Source organism: Macaca mulatta, chromosome 3 (assembly GCF_049350105.2).
Source record: "Macaca mulatta isolate MMU2019108-1 chromosome 3, T2T-MMU8v2.0, whole genome shotgun sequence".
Taxonomy (NCBI): domain Eukaryota; kingdom Metazoa; phylum Chordata; class Mammalia; order Primates; family Cercopithecidae; genus Macaca; species Macaca mulatta.
The window spans coordinates 187,365,330-187,386,057 of NC_133408.1; the positions used below are offsets into that span (position 1 = coordinate 187,365,330).

At 38.7% G+C, this 20,728-nt stretch overlaps 1 protein-coding gene across 1 annotated transcript in view; it reads left to right on the plus strand.

Moving 5' to 3' along the window:
* CNTNAP2 (contactin associated protein 2) overlaps window positions 1-20,728 on the plus strand; it is a 2,249,322-nt gene that overhangs the window by 1,392,068 nt on the left and 836,526 nt on the right. Inside the window, exon 12 of the mRNA XM_001094652.5 lies at window positions 11,766-11,885. Coding sequence (XP_001094652.1) covers window positions 11,766-11,885 — 120 coding nt within the window. The remainder of the gene's footprint in view (window positions 1-11,765; window positions 11,886-20,728) is intronic.

The window sequence follows — 20,728 nt, forward strand, 5'->3', positions numbered from 1 at the left end:
ACTAATAATACCCTGAGCGTGAGTAGAAGAGAGTCTCAAACTGAAGTGAAGAAAAAGGGAAGGGGCTGATACAGGGAGAGGAGCAGTCCCTCAGCAGCACCATCAAATCCATTTGCTTTGCCTCTGGCCCCTGAGGAAAGACAATGCCAGACAACTGTAGAAGTGGGCCAGCACCTTCTGAAACGATCTTGTTCCCCAAATAACTACAACAGATATTAAATAGTAGATAAGCTAACAAGTAAAAGCAGAAGTAAAAAAAATTGTTCTGTGAAAATATAGGTACTATATATACATATAGATATAGTATATACATATGTGTGTGTGTACTTAAACCACAATGCTGTAAGAAATCATAAATTTATCTGAAAATACTGGGTAAGGAGATAGTATCCATAAAAAATACTATTTGCATAGAATTTAAATATTCAGTGAGCTTTCATTGACTAACTTCCAGACACCAGGCACTGTGCTATCATGTAGGAATGTAGCAAAAATGATATAGTTCTTATGTGCACTAAAGTAAACGTTATCCAGAATTATGTAGTCTTTCTTGTTTTCTTAAATCGGAAGACAAACAGTATAGGTTTCTCCTATGGGCCCAGGTATATCATTATCAAGTTCAACTATTCTGGCAGGTGGTAATAACTTGTTTTTCTTCTCATGCTGTCTGCCATAAATAGGATCAATAAAGTCAGAATAAAGATCACAAAAACTTTCATTACAGTGCGAGTAGTTTAATGCAGCAGTTTCTATGTGCCTAGATTAGTGGCAGATACTTTAAGATTCTGGAATATTTGAAAATATTATTACTTCTCTGGTTCTTGATTGTGTAAGGAATGCTGAAGTTATTGACTCCTTAATCTCTACTGAAGGGGCTTACTTTGAAGACTAGCAATTTCATTATTTGAATCTGAGAGGACTTTAACAGAATCTCAAGCAATGTAAGTCACATTTAGTAATCATAGCAATAGTCTGATATTTCTGAAACCTGTCCTATTATAAAACAAGCCTACATTTATATAATCCTCATATCTCAAAAGAAGTTGGAGAAAGCCACTGCCCGGGAAGTTCCTTATCCTAAACCTAGATCGGATGCTAATATCTTGTTGCTGTTTCTGTTTTAACAATAGACTCTCAAGGATGCTAATATTTTGTTGCTGTTTCAGTTTGAAAGAAGACTCTCAACTTGTACTCATCGATGAGTGTTCTCTATTTCCTAATGGGATTAGCTATATTTAAATCTTCTTTTAAGTCTGAGAGCTCTGAAATCACCAATAATGTCTTCATTACTACACTGATACTTAAATAATGGACAAGAAATTATAAAGGCTTAGCAAAGACATTCAGATTATTATGGCCTTTTGATATATGCACCATAAACTATTAAGATCTTAGAGTGCTTGGCCAAAGTAAAACTTGAATATCCCATCAAATTCCTCATTTTTATGAGAAAATTTATACTCAGAAAATTTAAGTGGCAAATAATCCAAGTCATACAGACTGTAAGTTACAGAACCAAGGCACAAAAAGGAGTTCTGACTCTTGATCTAAAAGTTTTCCCACTGTGTCCTTCTATGGCCTTCAATTTTGGGCGATGTATTTTGTTTGTTTTTTATTTGAGTTATATACGAGTTTAAACACAATTCTTTCTGTTATGGGAAACAGCTTATTTCATTTTCAAATTTTGAAGCTCACATTTTTTAATGGTTTATTTTTTCATTAAATTTAAAAGGCTTTATTTAACAATTAAAAATCAGTCCTATTGCCTCATTCACTGAATTAGATAAATTACAGTAAAACTGTAATTTAGTATAAAAGCTGTAAATTAGTATAAAAACATAGCTATCTTTTTATTATTTAAATCATAGAACGACTTAAAATGACTAAAGTTTGCATTTAGAATTAACGCTTTTTAATTTAAAAGTCTGATTTTTCATTTAACTGTGATTTGTTTAGCTAAAAACAAATGGAGAATTTGAATTTCTTTACTCCATTTTTCTTTCCTCAACACACACACACACATACACACATACAGATATAAATAAGAAAAATTTACTTCCAAGAGTCATTTCCTTAGTGAATCACATCCCTCACTTTTCTCCACACTATCCTTCAATGATAAGAATGAGATTTGCCTTCTTTCTCCATGGTATCAGTAGAAACAATTCAACACAATGTTTAAACAAGTGTAGGGACCCTGTAGTCAGAATTCCTGTGTTCAAATCCTGGCTCTGCCTTTTTCTAGGTGAGCACTCTTGGTCAAGTTAACTATTAAATAATTGCTCTGAGCAGATGGCAGTGACAGTGAATAACTCTCTCTCCAGGCCAGGAGAAGAAAAATGACAGTGCAAGACAGAGGATAGGACAGTCAAGAGGCAAAAAGAAACACAAGTGTAAGGGCACAGAAATGAAGAGAAGAATGTTTCCATGAGGAGTCAGCCATCAATGACAATGCCTACTAAAGTCCTAGAGAATGAGAACGTAGTGAAAGCCCAGGGTAGGTATCAATGACATTCTTGAAGGTGAGACAGCAGTGATAACATTCTGACTTGAGGGGCTAAGGTGTAAGTGGTTAAGAAGCAGGAGTTTCTCTAGATTGGACTGGGAAACAGGACTAGCATGTAGCACGTGTCTACCTGCCCTTGAATCTAAGATCGAGGAGACCACTGCAGATGAATAGAGAAGATGTAGCCAGTGGGAAAAAGAGAGGAGGTAAATCTTGAAAACCATTAAATGATCTGAGGACAAGTGTGGAATCACATGGTTCTGGGGAGGAACTGTAAGGAAAAGTCCTTCTCTTGTCTTTCTTGCAACCTCCTATTCATCCTATAAGACTCAGCATAAAACCACTCACAAATAAAGTCTTTCCGAACTGTCCTAAATCAGCTTCTCCAATTTATTTTTCTAAGGTCTCGGAGTACTTTGTTTTATACTCTTTTATAACATTTAACAAATTATATATAGTATTTTCTTAGTTAACATGCCTGCCTCATATATTACATAGCAAATTCCCCAGAGCTAGAGTTTATGACTTTTTTACTTTTTTCTTCCTAGGGCAGGGCATAGTGTTAGACACTACTACCACATTAGTGGGTGTTCATAAAATAATTAATTAGCAATAAGAAAGGGGCTGGGTGTGGTGGCTTGTACCTGTAATCCCAGCACTTTGGGAGGCCAAGGTTCAGGAGTAAGAGACCAGCCTGGCCAACATGGTGAAACCCTGTCTCTACTAAAAATACAAAAATTAGCCAAGCATGGTGCCGCATGCCTGTAATCCCAGCTACTGAGGCAGGAGGATCGCTTGAACCCGGGAGGCGGAGGTTTCAGTGAGCCAAGATTGTGTCATTGCACTCCAGCCTAGGCGATAAGCAAAACTCCATCTCAAAAAAAAAAAAAAAAAAAAATAGAAAGAAAGAAAGAAAAGGAAATGAGAGGGAGAAGGTTAGAGATGGAAATGGAGACTAAGGAGATGGAGCAACATAAGCAACCTCTATAGCATCTGAGCAAGATGAACTGGATGCTAAGCCTCTTCGTGCAGACTCATTAAATTGAGGAAGCTGAGCTTCTAGCATGCCTGTTGGATTTTTGTAGGCTTTCTCTCCTTCTTAGAGTTCTCTATAACCTAATAGTAACCCTGAATAAAATACAAGTAGAGTTGTTTAGGTTTAGTCATAAAATACAGGGAAATTTGATATTCTGTGGAGTGCAGGTCATAGAATCCCAAGAATGGACATTGAAGTCACCAAGAAATATGGCAGTCACAGAGATGTAGAGACCAAGAGTTCTGGTTTAGTGACTGGCACTGCAATAGTATGGATTTTTTTTTTTCTTTGAAACAGTGCCTTGGAGCCAATGTACGTTATAGAGGGATTTGGGAAGGATCAAATAAAAGACAAAAATGGGCTGGGTATGGGGAAGGGAGAGAATAGAAATGAAATAATAAATGTAGATATACTCTGGCTTTCAGAAACTTTTTGGAGGACTTATCAAGTAAAAGAACTACAAGCTGTTGTAATTTCAACGAGAAATTGAAACTTTGTCTTTTTAAAAAAATCCTAATTTGCTCCCTCCCCTTGAGACTTGGACAGGTGAACAAACCCATTGGGGGCTGTAATGAATAACATCTCATACAGAAATTATATGCAGGGAAAGATCATGACACAATCTTAGCATACAGAATATCTGTTTTTAAGTCCACACTCTCTCTACCATCTTCATTTGCTGTGTGCTGATAATGAGACAGTGGTCCCTAAGGGAAATAATGTAGTTTACTCAGGGCGTTCATTCAAGCTCTAAAAAAAAAAATCCAAACAGACAGAGAACATATGAGGTTAATAGTCAAGTGTTAATGAGGACTTAGGTATTGTGAAGCTTATATTGTACTAATTAAAAATAATTGCATGGTCCTAGAATTAGAGAGCTTTCACTGAGGAGGGTCTCAAGGTCATTGCCGCCTCTCTGGATTTCCAACTTGGCTGTGCACAAACCTCGTGGTTACTTTAACAGGAATAATTAGGTTCTGGGCAAACACATTCCTCCAACCAAATTCACTAGAGTCTGGTTGAGATTAAAAAAAAATAATAAAGTCAGTTTCATGGTTTCTAATGAGAAATACCTCTTTCCAATATAGAAACTTATTTCTGAAAGCCAGATTAGGATCAGAAGATGGTTTCATGGTTAAAAAAGGAACAGAATGAGGAGGGCCCCAGAGACCATCCTACACTGAACAATACCAACCCAGATAAGCTCCATATAAACTATATTGCTGCTATGCCTACATTTTACATGAAAAGGTTTCTTTATTCATTCAAGGGTAGAAATTCCCAGAAAAACCAGTACCTCTTTTAAGCATCTTACAACCTGGTCCCTACAGCAAGTATGTACGAGTATGTAGTAAGCTTGTGATCGCCTCCAATATAAAAGAGCAGAAAGGTGAGGACATTCTTAAGCGATTGATTGATAAGGAAAATGTTATATTACAGCATTTGTTATCAAAATTAGATTTAAAATTATTTCATGCTTTTTCCCAGTTTCATATCAAATCATTAAAAGTGAATATTTTCCCTCTTCTGTACAATCAGGAAGACTGCTTATGATGTTCCAAAGATAACCTTTATGTATGTGCTCAGCTTTAACTTGTGAGTAAGTTTCTCACATGGGTTAATACTTGCCCACTTCTAGTGATCCTCATTCTTTCAAGGTCACAACAGGAAGGATGTATATTTCAAGTTTGTTTCTCTCAAAGCACCAGGAGTAGAGGGGGATGGAAAGACCCTTCCTCAGTTCATCAGCATCATGGAACTGTACCTCTTCTCCTAGGGAATAGGACCTCCTTCGTGTTTCTCCCCCTACCCTATCCATTCTTTAATTGATGCTTTATTTGCCAGCAATTCATGCCTATTACTTATTTTTATTTTTATTTATTTATTTATTTATTTATTTATTTATTTATTATTATACTTTAAGTTCTAGGGTACATGTGCATGACGTGCAGGTTTGTTACATATGTATACTTGTGCCATGTTGGTGTGCTGCACCCATCAACTCGTCAGCACCCATCAACTTGTCATTTACATCAGGTATTGCTTTTCTCTCTCTGCCAGCGTTTTGGCAATCCTGTATAGGCCTGCGGCCACATCTGCATGTAAGCAGAGAACAGAGGCTTTAACAGAATTTCGCTCTCACACCCTCTGCTTGGGCCATGGTGTTTCATGTTCTACAGGTAGACATAACCTTCAAGGCTGTGTGGACCTTTAATGTCAGTATGAAAATTTGACTTCATTCTTCCATCTTCCTTTATTATTCTGCTTAATATACCTTGTGTTCATCCACAACACTGGAAGCACATTAGTTGCTTAATAAAAGTTATTCTTTAAATAGAGCCATTATTTTTATATAGTTGTGATATTATTTCCATACACTATTTATATAAAATCATATTATTTTATATAGTTTTTATATAGTTGTGATAAAAATAATGCTCCCCACCAGAGGTTCATGTCCTAATTCATGGAACCAGTGAATATGTAACTTTATATGGCAAAGGGACTTTGTACTTGTTAAGAGCCTTGATTTGAGGAGATTATCCTGGATTATCTGGGTGGCTTTGTGTAATGACAGGGCTCCTTAAAATAGTCAGAGAAAGAGACTATGAAAGCAGAGAGTTGGTGTGATGTAGCAAGAGGAAAATTCCACTTAATTCCTAGCTTTGAAGACGGGGACAGGGATGATGAGCCCAGGAATGTGTGTGGCCTCTACAACCTGGAAAGGCAAGAATATAGATTCCCTGCTAGAATTTTCAGGAGAAACACAGTGCTACCAACACTTGGAATTTAGCCCAGTGAACCCCATTTCAAACTTCTAACCAGAACTGCATCATTATTAAGAACAGTATCATCATCTGTAGAACGGTAAGATAAATTGGTGTTATTTTAAGTCACTAAGTGTCTGTCATTCGTTATAGCAGCAAGAAGAAACTCATACAATAGTACTCATCATTTTCCTTGATAGGTAATATGCAGACAACATTCGTTGTTTAATGAAAATGAAAAAGATATTTAGGGGCCGGGCACAGTGGCTCACACCTGTAATCGCAGCACTTTGGGAGGCCAAGGCAGATGGAGGTCAGGAGTTTGAGACCAGCTTGGCCAACGTGGTAAAACCCCATTTCTACTGAAAATACAAAAATTAACCAGACATGTTGGCAGGCGCCTGTAATCCCAGCTACTTGGGAAGCTGAGACAGGAGAATCACTGGAACCGGGGAGGCAGAGTTTGCAGTGAGCCAAGATTGCACCACTGTACTCCAGCCTGGGCAACAGAGCCAGACTCCATCTTAAAAGAAAAAAATAAAAAAAAGATATTTAGGACTTGTCACTGTCTGAATTTTTGCATGCTATGAAATTCAATCTGATATTTATGTTCGGTAGTAATATTTCTAAATAGCTGAGATTTACTTATGAATATATAGCATGAGAACTTTTACTTGGGACTTGGAGTTGCAACAGAGAAAAATTACTTTACCAATAAATCAATAGGCTTGATGAGTCTATTTATTTTGCCATCAACCCAATTACCTTTCTATTCTTCAGCAGGCTACTGGCAAAACTCAATGATCGACGATGACTCAGACCCTTCTCTTTCTTCAGTGGCTGCTGCCTTAGCTCTTGTGTTCTGTCATCTCCTAGGGCTTAATGTGCAAAAATTGTGCAACCCAGCTAGGATTCCACTGGGTGCAGAGCTAACTGGCTGAGGCGTGCAGGGTAGATACTGTCATTAGCTCATTATCTGCATAAAAAATTAAATATACTCAATAACTTCTAGTTTTTGAAGTATCTGATTTTATTTAATCTGCACAATAACTTGGTGAAGAAGGTATTACTATTAGGTTGGTAAGAAAGTATTTGCAGTTTTTGCCATTACTTTTCATGGCAAAGCCGCAATTACTTTTGCACCAACTTAATACCTCAATTTTACAGTTGAAAAAACCATGTTAGGGAGAGTATCCAGGCAGTAAATGACAGAAAGGAGATATGAACTAAAATTTATTAATTCTTTATTCAGACGATAAAACTAATGTGATTTTGCTGTGTCACAGCTATTCTTGTCATTTTACTCCAGTGTCAAAATTCTAGATACATATTTTTAAATGTATTTTAAAGACAAAATAACATATGCACATTATAAAGTGATGTGGGAAATTAAAACATTAAAAAATCTATAAAAAGTTTTAAATCACCCACAATATTACTGCTGAAAAATAACTCTTACTATTTTGATGTATTTATAAACATTTTTCTGTATATTTATATATTTCTTTTGACATTGTTTTGCATCCCATTCCATTTTATCATATTTCCAGTGAAGTGAGTTGGCATTCTAACCTTATCATACATACAATTTTACTGTATTGTCTTTCAGTAACCTACTTTTGCTGGATATTTAAATATAAATAAAAATTAGTCTACCTTGAATTTACCTTTTTTCAGGATGAAATCTATTTTTCTCCAAATGCAGTCTGAGGACAGTGGTGCCAGCATCATTTGGGAGCTTGTTATAACTACAAATTCTCTACTGAGTCCAAGTCTTTGGGGTGAAATCCAGGAATTTCTGTTTTGACAAGCTCTCCAGGTGTTTCATACATGCGAAACTTTGGACTGAAGTGTTTGGTTTTCCGTATGTATTGATGAGGCAAAGCAGCTTAGGCCCATTGCAGGCTAAAGGCAAGCCCAATAACTGTTACACTTTGAAGAAAAATAGATCCTTCCTTCCTTCCTTCCTTCCTTCCTTCCTTCCTTCCTTCCTTCCTTCCTTCCTTCCTTCCTTCTTTCCTCTCTCTCTCTCTTTTTTTGAGATGGAGTCTTACTCTGTCACCCAGGCTGGAGTGCAGTGGCACGATCTTGTCTCACTGCATCCTCTGCCTCCCGGATTCAAGCGATTCTCCTGCCTCAGCCTCCTAAGTAGCTGAGACTACAGGCGCCTGCCACCATGCCTAGCTAATTTTTGTATTTTTAGAAGAAACCAGGTTTCACCATGTTGGCCAGAATGCTCTCGATCTCTTGACCTTCAGCCTGCGTTGGCCTCCCAAAAGTGCTGGGATTACAGGCATGAACCACCGCGCCAGGCCTAATATTTTTTAAAAATGTATCTAGAGATGGGGTCTCACAATGTTGCCCAGGCTGGTCTCAAACTCTTGGCTTCAAGCAATCGTCCCACCTAAGTCTCCCAAAGTGTTGGGATTACAGGCGTGACCACCTTGCCCAGCCTAATTGTTAACTCTGACTGAGAACTTTTGTAGATTGAGAAAGCAGCTGGAGTATATTGTAGACAAAGGCCACCCCAGAAAGGGTGAGTGTGAGGTAAGCAAGCTCCCGTGGCGAATTTGCCTGACCAGACCACAATGTTCAAGCTGGCAAGCAGTTGAAGCCGAGAAAGACCTGTTAGGATAACGAAAGTTCTTGTACACGTAGATGAAGATCTGTGATATAATTTATAGATATTGAAGAAACATTACACATTATTTAACATAAAAGTGATGTTTCATAACTAGACCAACATTGGTTAAAAGCACACTTTAGTGAGAAATTAAGACATATTTGGGTAGAACAGCCAGTTAATAAGTGACTGTTGGAAAGAAGATACCAGATGAAGGAAAATGATAAGAAGTTTTGGCAGAAGGAAAAGACAATGATTAATTACTAAATATTATAATGGAAAAGAAGGGGAATGGTTTCAATGGCAGATTGGCCAAAGGGATTAAAAGGAAAACTAGAATTTGAACCTGACATCCTGGTTTCTCTTGAGCTGTACAAAACAATTTTGATAATCTGGAGAGAGGTATAAAAAATTAATAAAACAGTTTTTTGCAAAGATTGTGAGTTTAGGTTAGTCTTAACGCCTCTTTATTCCTAACCACCTACATCCAGTTGGTTTCTATGTCTTGCAGATCTTAAAAAAAATAATAATAATAATTGAGGCTGGACACAGTGGCCCACGCCTATAATCCCAGCACTTTGGGAGGTCGAGGCGCGGATCACCTGAGGTCAGGAATTCGAGACCAGCCTGACCAACATGGAGAAACCCCGTCTCTACTAAAAATACAAAATTAGCTGGGCATGGTGGCAGATGCCTGTAATCCCAGCTACTCGGGAGGCTGAGGCAGGAGAATCGCTTGAATCTGAAAGGCAGAGGTTGTGGTTAGCCAAGATCGCGCCATTGAACTCCAGCCTGGGTGACAAGAACGAAAGTGTCTCAAAAAAAAACCCAAAAAAACACACACAAAAAAACAAAAAACCTTTGAAACATTTGAATCAGTTCATCAGTTCTATTTATTCTCTTCTTTGTCATATTGCTTTAGTTTAAGTACTGGTAATCTTTCAACTGGCAGCCTAGAGTTGAAACAGCCTAAATATTCTTTCTACCTTTTGAATTACTTCCCTAAAACCTGTTGCTTTGCTACACAGAATTTTCATTCTGTTTAAGTTGATACAAAACCTATATTGACTTATGCCATCTTTTTGCTAACAGTTTAAAAATACTTTTCCTCTGCTTTTTATTGTACTGTTTTACTTGCTATGACATTCTGAATTAGAGCAGCCATGTAGTTTATCATCTGAATGAGGCCCTTGGGACATTGGAAAGTGGGCATATTCATAATTACACTGGGACAAAAGATGTCTGGGCTTTGCTTAGCTTTCTAGCCCCATCCTCTTCTAAGAGCAGTTTACGAATGAGCAATACCAAAATAGTTAGTGAACAAACACTGTTCCGAAGGTCTTCTATCCGTGTTGTTCACAGCTGTATCTGCAATGCCTAACGCACTGCTCAATGCACCATAGCTCCTCAATAACTATGTGCAAAAGAGGAAACGAGGGAGGGAGGCATGGAAGAAGAAATGAACAGATCAAAGAGTTTTAGAAAGCTTGAATCTAGTATGCTGTTGTTGAAATGACATAGAGTTGAAGGTCTAACATCCTTGGAGAGAGGAAGCCATGGAAAGCCAAAGGAGACGCAGAGAACTTGGTGTAGAGGAAGGTTAAAAAAGGGAAGTCCCAGAATCAGACCACCCATGAAACTGACTTTCTGATCTCAACCAGGCTCTAGTGAATTTGACTGGAGAAACAAGTTTTTCCAGAGCCGAATTATTCCTGTTAGAGTAACTACTGAGGTTTGTGCACAGCCAGGCTAGAAATCCAGGGAGATGGCAATGACCTTGAGACCCTCCTCAGTGAAAGCTCTCTAATTCTAGGACCATGCAATTATTTGTAATTAGTGCAATATAAGCTTTACAATGTCTTGTAATTTATTTTGTACTATTTTGTAATTTAACACACAGCAACCCCTAAGAGTGTAATTCAAGTGAAACTTACCCAAGACTTCCCTGCTTTTGTATCAGGTAGACATGTTTTTACCAAAAACATCTCTTAGTTTTGTGAAGAGAACTTTCAATTCTTCATTAATTCCTGGGGGGGAGCTGTTTATAAAACGCTTTCTCGGTAGCATTTTAGATGTTCTAACTACAAAGGCGACATGTAAATGTCCGTTTTTTGCTTTTGAAAACAGGTGAAGTCTCAGTGAGAAAAAGAAAATCTGTCAGGAGCACTGAAATGAAAACGGAAGTAATGAATAAAAACATAATTTAATTACCTGAATGTCAGCTTTCTACACAAACTAGATTTGATGTAATTAAAGCACCTGGAACAAGTAAAATGAATCAATGAAATCTCTCGCCTTTTTTTTTTTTTTGAGACAAAGTAAGATTCAAAATTACATACTATTTATGGGCAATCTGTACTAACTATGCAAAAAGTAAGTGTGTGTGCGAGCGTACATGTGTATGTGCGCAAGAGAGAGGCAGAGACAATGACGGATCATTGTTTCTGGCCTCTGAGTTGATAACCAACAAAGCAGCCAATAGAAATTTTTTTAGAGTAAGGGGATAATATCTATAAATAAGTATAAATTACATATTGTTTTCAATGATCATGAGCCCCAGTAAAATAAACATTACACTTGTTTCATGGTTGATTGTTTTAGTATTTTCCCCAGCACACAGTCATACCGGGAACCTGATGTCTTTGTTAGGTCAGGAATACTTACAGAGAAAGAAACCAATTATGAATTTAAATTTAGAGGCAAAGAATGCTCATTCCAGGAAGAACTACTCCTAACTAGTGGTTGGCTGGCGTTGCCTGTGCCACTGCGGCATTTATCTGGGGAGCCATTTGTTCTGCGCTGTGCTCATGTAGGATATTTTGTTTGTTCTAGCTATCTACGAGCCTTCCTGTGAAGCATACAAACACCTAGGCCAGACATCAAATTACTACTGGATAGATCCTGATGGCAGTGGACCTCTGGGGCCTCTGAAAGTTTACTGCAACATGACAGGTAACTGTGTCATATTTATGTTTTATGACGACGCTTTTCTATATGTTGTGAATAAGCAGTTCCACCAGTGGTTTGTGTCTTTGGTGCTGTGTTTTTATGACAGCCTCTAATCAGCAAAATATTGCTGGATTTCTTAGATAAGATGATGAAATGTATTATTAATGCAATAAAACATTTTGACACTGTGCTTTTCAAAAAGTTTTCCTTTGACGTGAACAATTAAAAATCATTTTTTTTTAATCAGCATGTAGGGGGAAAAACCAGAAAGTGAAATTGCAAGGTTAAGCCCAAAGAAAGAATTAGTAACCTAGACTAGGGAAATTTAGTATCGCTGCTCCAATATCCTCACCGTGCATTCTAGAGGAAGCTTTTAGATCATGCCAGACCTTCCTCGATTCTCCATAATTATAGAGGAAATCTTTCTAAGTACTGAAATCCCATTCTGATAATAGCAAAAATTACCTGAAGCTTTTATGAAATATATTTTGGCTTTTCTTCTTGGGAAGAGGACCTAGTTTTTCTCCACTACCATGTGAAATGAGAGTATGGGTTCTTGTCAACTCCCACAACAATGTGTAAAATGTGCAGATCTCTAAGATAAGAACAGATTTTCCATCAGACACTTGGCAACATCTTACACTTCAAAAATCCCCAGGAAGGTGTGAGGTATGCATTGTTTACTGGCTCCAGCAAAAGACCAGCATTTGATGTGAACTCCTGGGTATAAGATGATAAGGGTAATGAAAATAAGATGCTACTGATGGTAATTAGTGAGTGTGACTGTTTACCATCTGTCAAGTACCGTGACAAATCCTTTAGACAGACAGACACTTGAGTTTACATCCTGGCTTCATTAGTCACCACATGTGTAATATTGGGCACTTTAGTAACTTTGCTAAATTCAATAAGCCTCAGAATCTTTATCTGTAAATGAATTAATGAGAATACCCACCTCATAGCATTATCATATGAATCCAATAAGACAATCTGCATATGGTTCTTAACTTATTGTCTAATACATGGTAAACCTTCAATAAAAGTTACTGGATGAAGAAATTTAAAGGCTTTGGGAGTTAAATAACTTGCTCATATTAGGCTGGGTGTGGTGGCTCACGCCTGTAATCCCAGCACCTTGGGAGGCTGAGGTAGGCAGATCACGAGGTCAAGAGATCGAGATCATTCTGGCCAACATGATGAAACCTGTCTCTACTAAAAATCCAAAAATTAGCTGGGCTTGGTGGCACACACATGTAGTCCCAGCTACTTGGGAGACTGAGGCAGGAGAATCACTTGATCCCTGGAGGCAGAGGTGGTAGTGAGCCGAGATCATGCCACTGCACTCCAGCCTGGTGACAGAGCAAGACTCCATCTCAATAAATAAAAAATAAATAAATAAAATATATCTTGCCCATATTATTCAGGCAAGATTCAAATTGAATTATTTGCAGCCCATGGATCTTACTTCTGGCTGTAGTTCAGAACCATTTATAGAGTTTTATTTTGTTTTTGGTTTTGTTTTCTATACAAACTTTTTGGCACCATCCCTGCAGACTCTGATTCATTATGTCTGAAGTGGAAATCAGATTGTGCAACTATAACCGAAAACCAGGAATGGCACTCTAGGCAAGCAGATACCAGCGGGGAACTCTCAGCAGTATCAGGAAGCCAGGCATGGTACAGAATGGAAGGGAAAATGGTGAGGACATCAGTGTAGCACGGAAGACATGTGGAGAAGACAATAAAATGGGAGCTGTCCAGTCTGGGCAACATAGTGAGACCACACCTCTATTTAGAAAAAGTCCCAGCTCCTTGGGAGGTTCAGGTGGAAGGATCCCTTGAGCACCGGAGGTTCGAGGCTGCAGTGAGTCATGAGCAAACACTGTACCCCAGTCTAAATTTCTAAATTTCCCTAAATTTCTAATTTTCCCTAAGTTCTGATTTTCCCTAAATTTCTAAATTTCCCTATATTTCTAAATTTCCTCTAGAAATTTGGAAGATGCTATCTCTCAGTTTAATTTCTTTTCTATTTTGAAAAAGAACTTTAATCATGCCTCAGAGAAGGAACACACTTACCAGAGAGATTAATCTAAGAGTTCACTGACAGCTGGACTTGTCAATGCACTCGAATTCTTTTTTGTATACCTTCATTTTTATCTTATTAGCACTAAAATCGTAACCTATGATGACTTGACTTAATATATAAGAATCTTGATTCTGGTTTCTCCTAATATATGAAAATATATAATACAATTAAAGTCTGTTCTTAAACTCAAGGAACATCAGGGTATCCTCAGTTGGACTGGACAATTAAGAATTTATTTTAGTTATTTTCTTAAATTCATCTCAAAGGAAAATTAGAAAAAGAAACAAAACTGTAATATACACAGTTCTCATATCAAGGACACACACAACACACAGGACTAGTCTACTCTCAGGAGAGCTTCTCCTGTGCATTGAATCCTTTGCTCAGAAACATATGTCTTATCTTCATCAATGTCTCCCTTAAACAGCATGACTGCAATTTAACTCAGCACTTCAGATGCCATCTGAGCTGTAAGGAGCAGAGTACAACTTTTTGCAATTAGAATATTTTTCTTCTATTCATTCAAGGTAGTTACGAACATCAGTGTGTTCAAGGACCCTTGAAGAATCTTCCCTTGCAGGCCAACAGGCACCTTTCAGTTCTTTGCCACTGACCAACCCTTCCTTTTCCTGGAAGGAATGTGGATTTAACATCATTAGGGGAGCATGATGCCACAACGCTTGGCTTGGGCTATTCCATTTCCAAGGGATACATGTTAAAGAAGAGGAGGGAGTGACAGCATGAGGTAGTCTATAAAGTCTTGGTATACAACTCAATGTCATGAAAAATTATAAGTGCTCCCCTAAACCTGAAGTATAAAAGGAGGCAAGCACTCAAAAAGGTGAAGAGAGAAATTAGCCCTATAAATCAATCCCCCAGGGCACAAGAGAGATTGGCTCATTCCAAAGAACTGAAATCCCAGTGGCTAGAACATAGTGAGCCTAAGAGAGGGGCTCAAAATAAAGCAGGGGAAAGGCGGGTGGGGGCAGGCCAGAGCAGACCAGCCGTAAGGAATGTAGGGCAAGAAAAAGTTGCACTTTTTTTAAAATTTATTTTTCAATTGCAGTGGGTGGCCGTCTATGGAAAGATTTTAAGCAAGATAATAAGATCTTGATTGCATTCATACATCTACCACTTGGGCTACTATAAGAGACAACATGAAAACATTGGGACCAGCTCTGACGCTGTTATTGTGAAAGTCCAATGAAGAGATGATGCTGCCTTGAACTAGGGTAGTGATGGTTTACAGTGATGAGAAACTGATACATTTTGAGATCTGTTTTGAAGGTAGAATTGACAGGATTGGTAAAAGTTTGGATGAGAATGTTTAAAGAGAGACAGTTATCAATACTAACTTCTCAACATATGGACTGAGTAACTGGATGAATTATAGTGCCATTTAGGAGAAGTGGACAATTAAGGCTAAAACAGTTTTAAAGGAAGCTCAAGAACTTACTTTTGACCTAATTAAATGTGAAGTGCCATGTGCCATCTAAACTGAGATGCAAATTTTGCAGTTGGATAAGCCCCCAAAGCCTAATTGGGTTAGAGATATAAATGTGCCAATTATTAGCATATTAATATATGAGAATTGATAATATCATTTGGGGGTTGATGTAACAGAGAAACAACATCCCAGGAATGAGCTCTTAGAAACTCAATAGGCAGGACACGGTGGCTCACGCCTGTAATCCCAGCACTTTGGGAGGCTAAGGTGGGTGGATCACTTGAGCCCAGGAGTTCAAGACCAGCCCTGGCAACATGGCAAGACCCTATCTCTACAAAAAAAAAAAAAAAAAAAAATAGCAAAAACAAAAACTAGCTGGGCATGGTGGTGCAAACCTGTGGTCCCAGCTACTTAGGAGGCTGAGGTGGAAGGATCACTTGAGTCAAGGCTGCAATGAGCCATCATCACACCACGGAATTCCAGCCTGAGTGCCAGAAACCCTGTCAGGAAGAAGGAGGAGGATGAGGAGGAGGGGGAGGGGGAGGAGGAGGAGAAGGAGGAGGAGGAAGAGGAGGGGGAGGAGGGGTAGTGGGAGGGGGAGGGGAAAGGAAGGGCAAGGCGGGGGGCAGGATGAGGAATTAGTCCATTCTCATGCTGCTATAAAGAACTTCCCTGAGTCTGTTCTCACACTGCTATGAAGAACTTCTCTGAGATTGAGTAATTTATAAAGGAAAGAGGTTTAATTTGACTCACAGTTGCTCATGACTGGGGAAATGTCAGGAAATTTACAATCATGGCAGAAGGGGAAGCAGACACCCTTCTTCACACGGCGGCAGGAGAGAGCATGTGAAGGCAGAATTGTCAAACACTTAAAAACCATGAGATCTCGTGAGAACTCACTCACTATCATGAGAAGTGCTCAGAGGAAACTGTCCCCATAATCCAATCACCTCTCACCAGGTCCTTCCCTCGACACATGGGGATTGTGGGGATTGCAATTCAAGATGAGATTTGGACAGGGACACAGAGGCAAACCATGTTACTCAATAATTCAATAGAGAGAGATTAGGGTTTTAGTGTTAAAATATTTAATAAGTATTTGGAAAAATATACATAATTGAGGGTAAGTAGAGAAAAAGTTCTCATGGAGAGGATTTGCGGGGCAAATAGATCAACTGTATGGAGGTTAAAATGACTGCTTGGATCCTAGAGAATGACAAAAAGACTTGGAGAATGAAAAGCAACTTGGCATCCTTGCACACATATACAATGGATGTGGTGGTGCCACAGACATATGGCAAATAACAGCCACTAGAATGCAGAGAACGTGGTATGGCCAGGAATGATGAACCTTCTAAGGATGCTACACAGACAGTATAGGAGAACCATGGATTGAGCTACATCCTAGGCAATTAAGGGATGTTGTAAATGACAGAGCATTTCAAACACTGCATAGGACACCGGCAAAATCTTCCACAAAGCGGCTGACTCATGAGCTGAGTCTTGAAGAACAAGTGGGTGTTATGAGGCTGGGAAATCATATGAGAAGGAAAAATAGGTCAACTTCTAAAACGCTTTGTGTAGGATGCAGAGCAGTTGAAACTTTGTTCTGAGGTGAGAGCAAGCGATGGATGTTTTCAAGCAAAAGAGTAATTTAATCAGGCATTGTATATTAAAAACATCACTTTGGCAGCTGTGAAAAATATTTTCCAAAGGAGACCCAGAGATAAGACAGGGAAACAGGTCCAAAAGCCCCTGTAGTAATGCAGGAGTTGAAAATGGAGACTTAAAGTAAGAAGGGATTGATTTGATGGGTATTTAAGAAGATGAGTTGGCCAGACTGTTCCTTATGAGATAGAGAAAGTTGAAAATGATAACCCCATGACATGGAACACAGAGAAGCAGAGGAAAACTAGGAAAAGGGTAAGATTCTATGTTGCTTTGGGTCCCTGTAATTCAACGAGGTAAAGTTGTCCTATAGGCAGATGCTACACAAAGTCACCGTAAGACCTTGAACACATTTAAAAAAAAAAAATGTGGCTGGGCACGGTGACTCATGCCTGTAATCTCAGCACTTTGGGAGGCCAAGGTGGGTGGATCACCTGAAGTCAAGAGTTCGAGACCAGCCTGACCAACATGACAAAACCCCATCTCTTCTAAAAATATAAAAATTAGCTGACTGTGGTGGCACGCACCTGTAGTCCCAGCTATACAGGGGGCTGAGACAGGAGAGTCACTTGAACCTGGGGGGCAGAGGTTGCAGTGAGCCAAGATTGCACCATTGCACTGCAGCCTGGGCAACAGAGCAAGACTCCGTCTCAAAAAATAAATAAATAAATATAAAATAAAAAAACCTTGTCTCGGTTTTCTTGTAAATAAAGTGCAGGAATTGGAATCAGTTAACTTCTACACTGCCTTTCATTCAAAAAAAAAAAAAGGAAAATATTTATATTGTTACCATGAAACATGAAAAAAATCACTGCTTGCAGTCAAATAATTTAGACGGAAACCTCTTATCTCAAACAAGCTTGAATTTACGATTTCTTGGCTAAGTTTGACATAAATTGACTCTCTTCATTTTTTATCATAAGGCAGTAGTTCTACTATGTAATTCTTCTGACTGTCTGCAGCTCAGAGCTACATCTCTCAGAAATTTGGAAATTAGGGGGTGTCCTAAATTATAGAGCATTTCGAGTGCTGCACAGTTGATGACATTGAGGAGAGAAGATTTTTCACTGAATCCTTTGTAGAAAAATATCATCCTGTGAAAGCCAAAGCCTGGTTTCTTTTTTTAGATCTTAGGGCACATGACAAAATGTGGTCATTGTTAGCCTTGCCTTCCTTCTCCATTTTTATGCTCCCTCTGAAAATTTGGTGTTAAAACTTTGTGAATATAAACTATCTTATATTTTCAGTATCAACCTCTTTTAATTGTATATTTTTTTCTAACACTTCAGCTTTTCATTTCCATTTTCTTCAGGTGTTACCAGCATCCTCTCTCTAGAAACCCTTACCTTTGTATTTAAAGCTTCGTTTAGTTCTTTCTTCTAGATGATTAATAGTAACAATAGTAAATAATGCTAGATCCAGCCATTATCCTTGGAACTTTACTATCTACCCTTAAACCTAAGATAATATTTTTTTCTTCATCCTCTATCCTCAAATTCATTTTCTCTGTAATTCTCTTTGCATTCATTTTTTTCTTAATTTAAGTAAGCATCTGTGCTCTAGTGCGTGAAGTTTAAAGTCCAAATAAAGTACTCCTCTTCCATTCTTCCTAGCCCTGGTTTTATAGTTTTATCAAAAAGCCATTAAGCTTGTTTACATAATTTGTGCTTTATAAAGCTCCAGGATTTAACTGATCAAATTCTATTATCTTCTATAATAGTAAAAGCTGTTCATGTCTTTTTAATCTAATATATAGAGAGAGCTTGTAACTGAAGTTTCTAAGCCCTTGCCCTCGGTATTAGTATTGTATTTAGTATTATGCTTCTCACAAGTTTTACAAGTACAGTGTGGGCAGGAGAAAATGGGTCACTGAGGTGGTGGACTTGGGCTCCAGTGGAAAGTATCATAAACCCACCCACTTCCACCTCCCCATGTCCACAAAGCAAAACAGTTTCTATCCTATAGTACAGTCATGCACCGCAGAACATTTCAGTCAACAATAGACTGCATCTAGAATGGTGGTCCTATAAGATTACAGGCCAGGCTCGGTGGCTCATGCCTGTAATCCCAGCACTTTGGGAGGCCGAGGCGGGCGGATCACGAGGTCTGGAGATGGAGACCATCCTAGCTAACACAGTGAAACCCCGTCTCTACTAAAAAAAATACAAAAAATTAGCAGGGCGAGGTGGCGGGCGCCTGTAGTCCCAGCTACTCGGGAGGTTGAGGCAGGAGAATGGCGTGAACCTGGGAGGCGGAGCTTGCAGTGAGCCGAGATCGCGCCACTGCACTCCAGCCTGGGCGACAGGGCGAGACTCCGTCTCAAAAAAAAAAAAGAACTATTTATGGTACAAGGAAGTCTGGTAAACTGAGGATATATAAAGAGGCAAGGAAAAAAAGATTATAATGGTGTATGTTTACTGTACCTTTTCTATGTGTAGATAGGTTTACATACACAGACACCGTTCTGTTACAATTGTCCACAGTATTCAGTACAGTAACATGTTGTACAGGTTTGTAGCCTAAGCGCAATAGGCTTGACCATACATCCTAGGTGTGTGGTGGGTTATACCACTGAGATTTGTGTAAGTACACACTATCATGTTCACACAATGACCAGATCACCTAATGACACATTTCTCAGAACCTATGCCTGTTGTTAAATGACACATGACTGTACTCTTTTCCTCAGCAGTTTACAGTAATACAAATTCAGTATCCACAGTTTCTGTGTGTCAAGGCACAGGTTACCTGGGTCTCACCATTCCGAGACCAAGGTGTCAGCCAGGGCTTGGATTTTACCGGAGACTTGGGATCTTCTTGGAAGTTTATTCAAGTGTGGATAGATTCATTTCCTTGTGGTTTAAAGACTGACGTCTCATATTCTTACGGGCTGTTGGCCCCAGATTGCTGTCAGCTCCCAGAGGCTGCTCCCAGGTCCCTGTCGTGGGGCTGTGCCTGTCCAGGAGGAGCTCTCTGACTCGCTTTCCAGCACTTACCTGACTTGGTCCTCACTCAGGATAATTACCCGTTTGATTAACTCAAACTCACCAGATTGCAACCCTCAATTACACCTGCAAAATCTCTTTATCTTTTCCATATAAAGAAGCCCAATCCTATTAGTGACACCCCATCATATTTCCTGGCCCCACCCCCAGTCTCAGAGAGGTCATTATGCCCTAGTGGACCCACCAGGTGGCTGGAATCTTGAAGACCATTTCAGAATTCTGTTCAGCATGTTTACTTATGTGCCTCTGTAAATTAGTCATAATTCCAACAACCTTTATTTCTACCTTTTGAATAAGAGCAGTGCCACATTTAGATTATAAGATCTTAGGCTTTACTGCTAATAGTCTTATAGTTGTAACATACTGTTTGGTAAAAACTTTGACAATAAAAATAAGCAAAAATAAAAATTGCTTGTCAACCAGAAATGACAATTACTAACACATTAGGCACTGTGTGATAAAGATTTTATATGTTATACAGGTACCTGCATATATAATTGAGGGCAAACTAAATGCCAGGCACATTTTTAAAATATCACATGCATTAACTTGTCCAATAACTCATGACAACCTCACTAGGTGGGTAATACTATTGTTCTCCCATTTTTTGATGATAAAACTAGAGCTCACAGAAATTAAG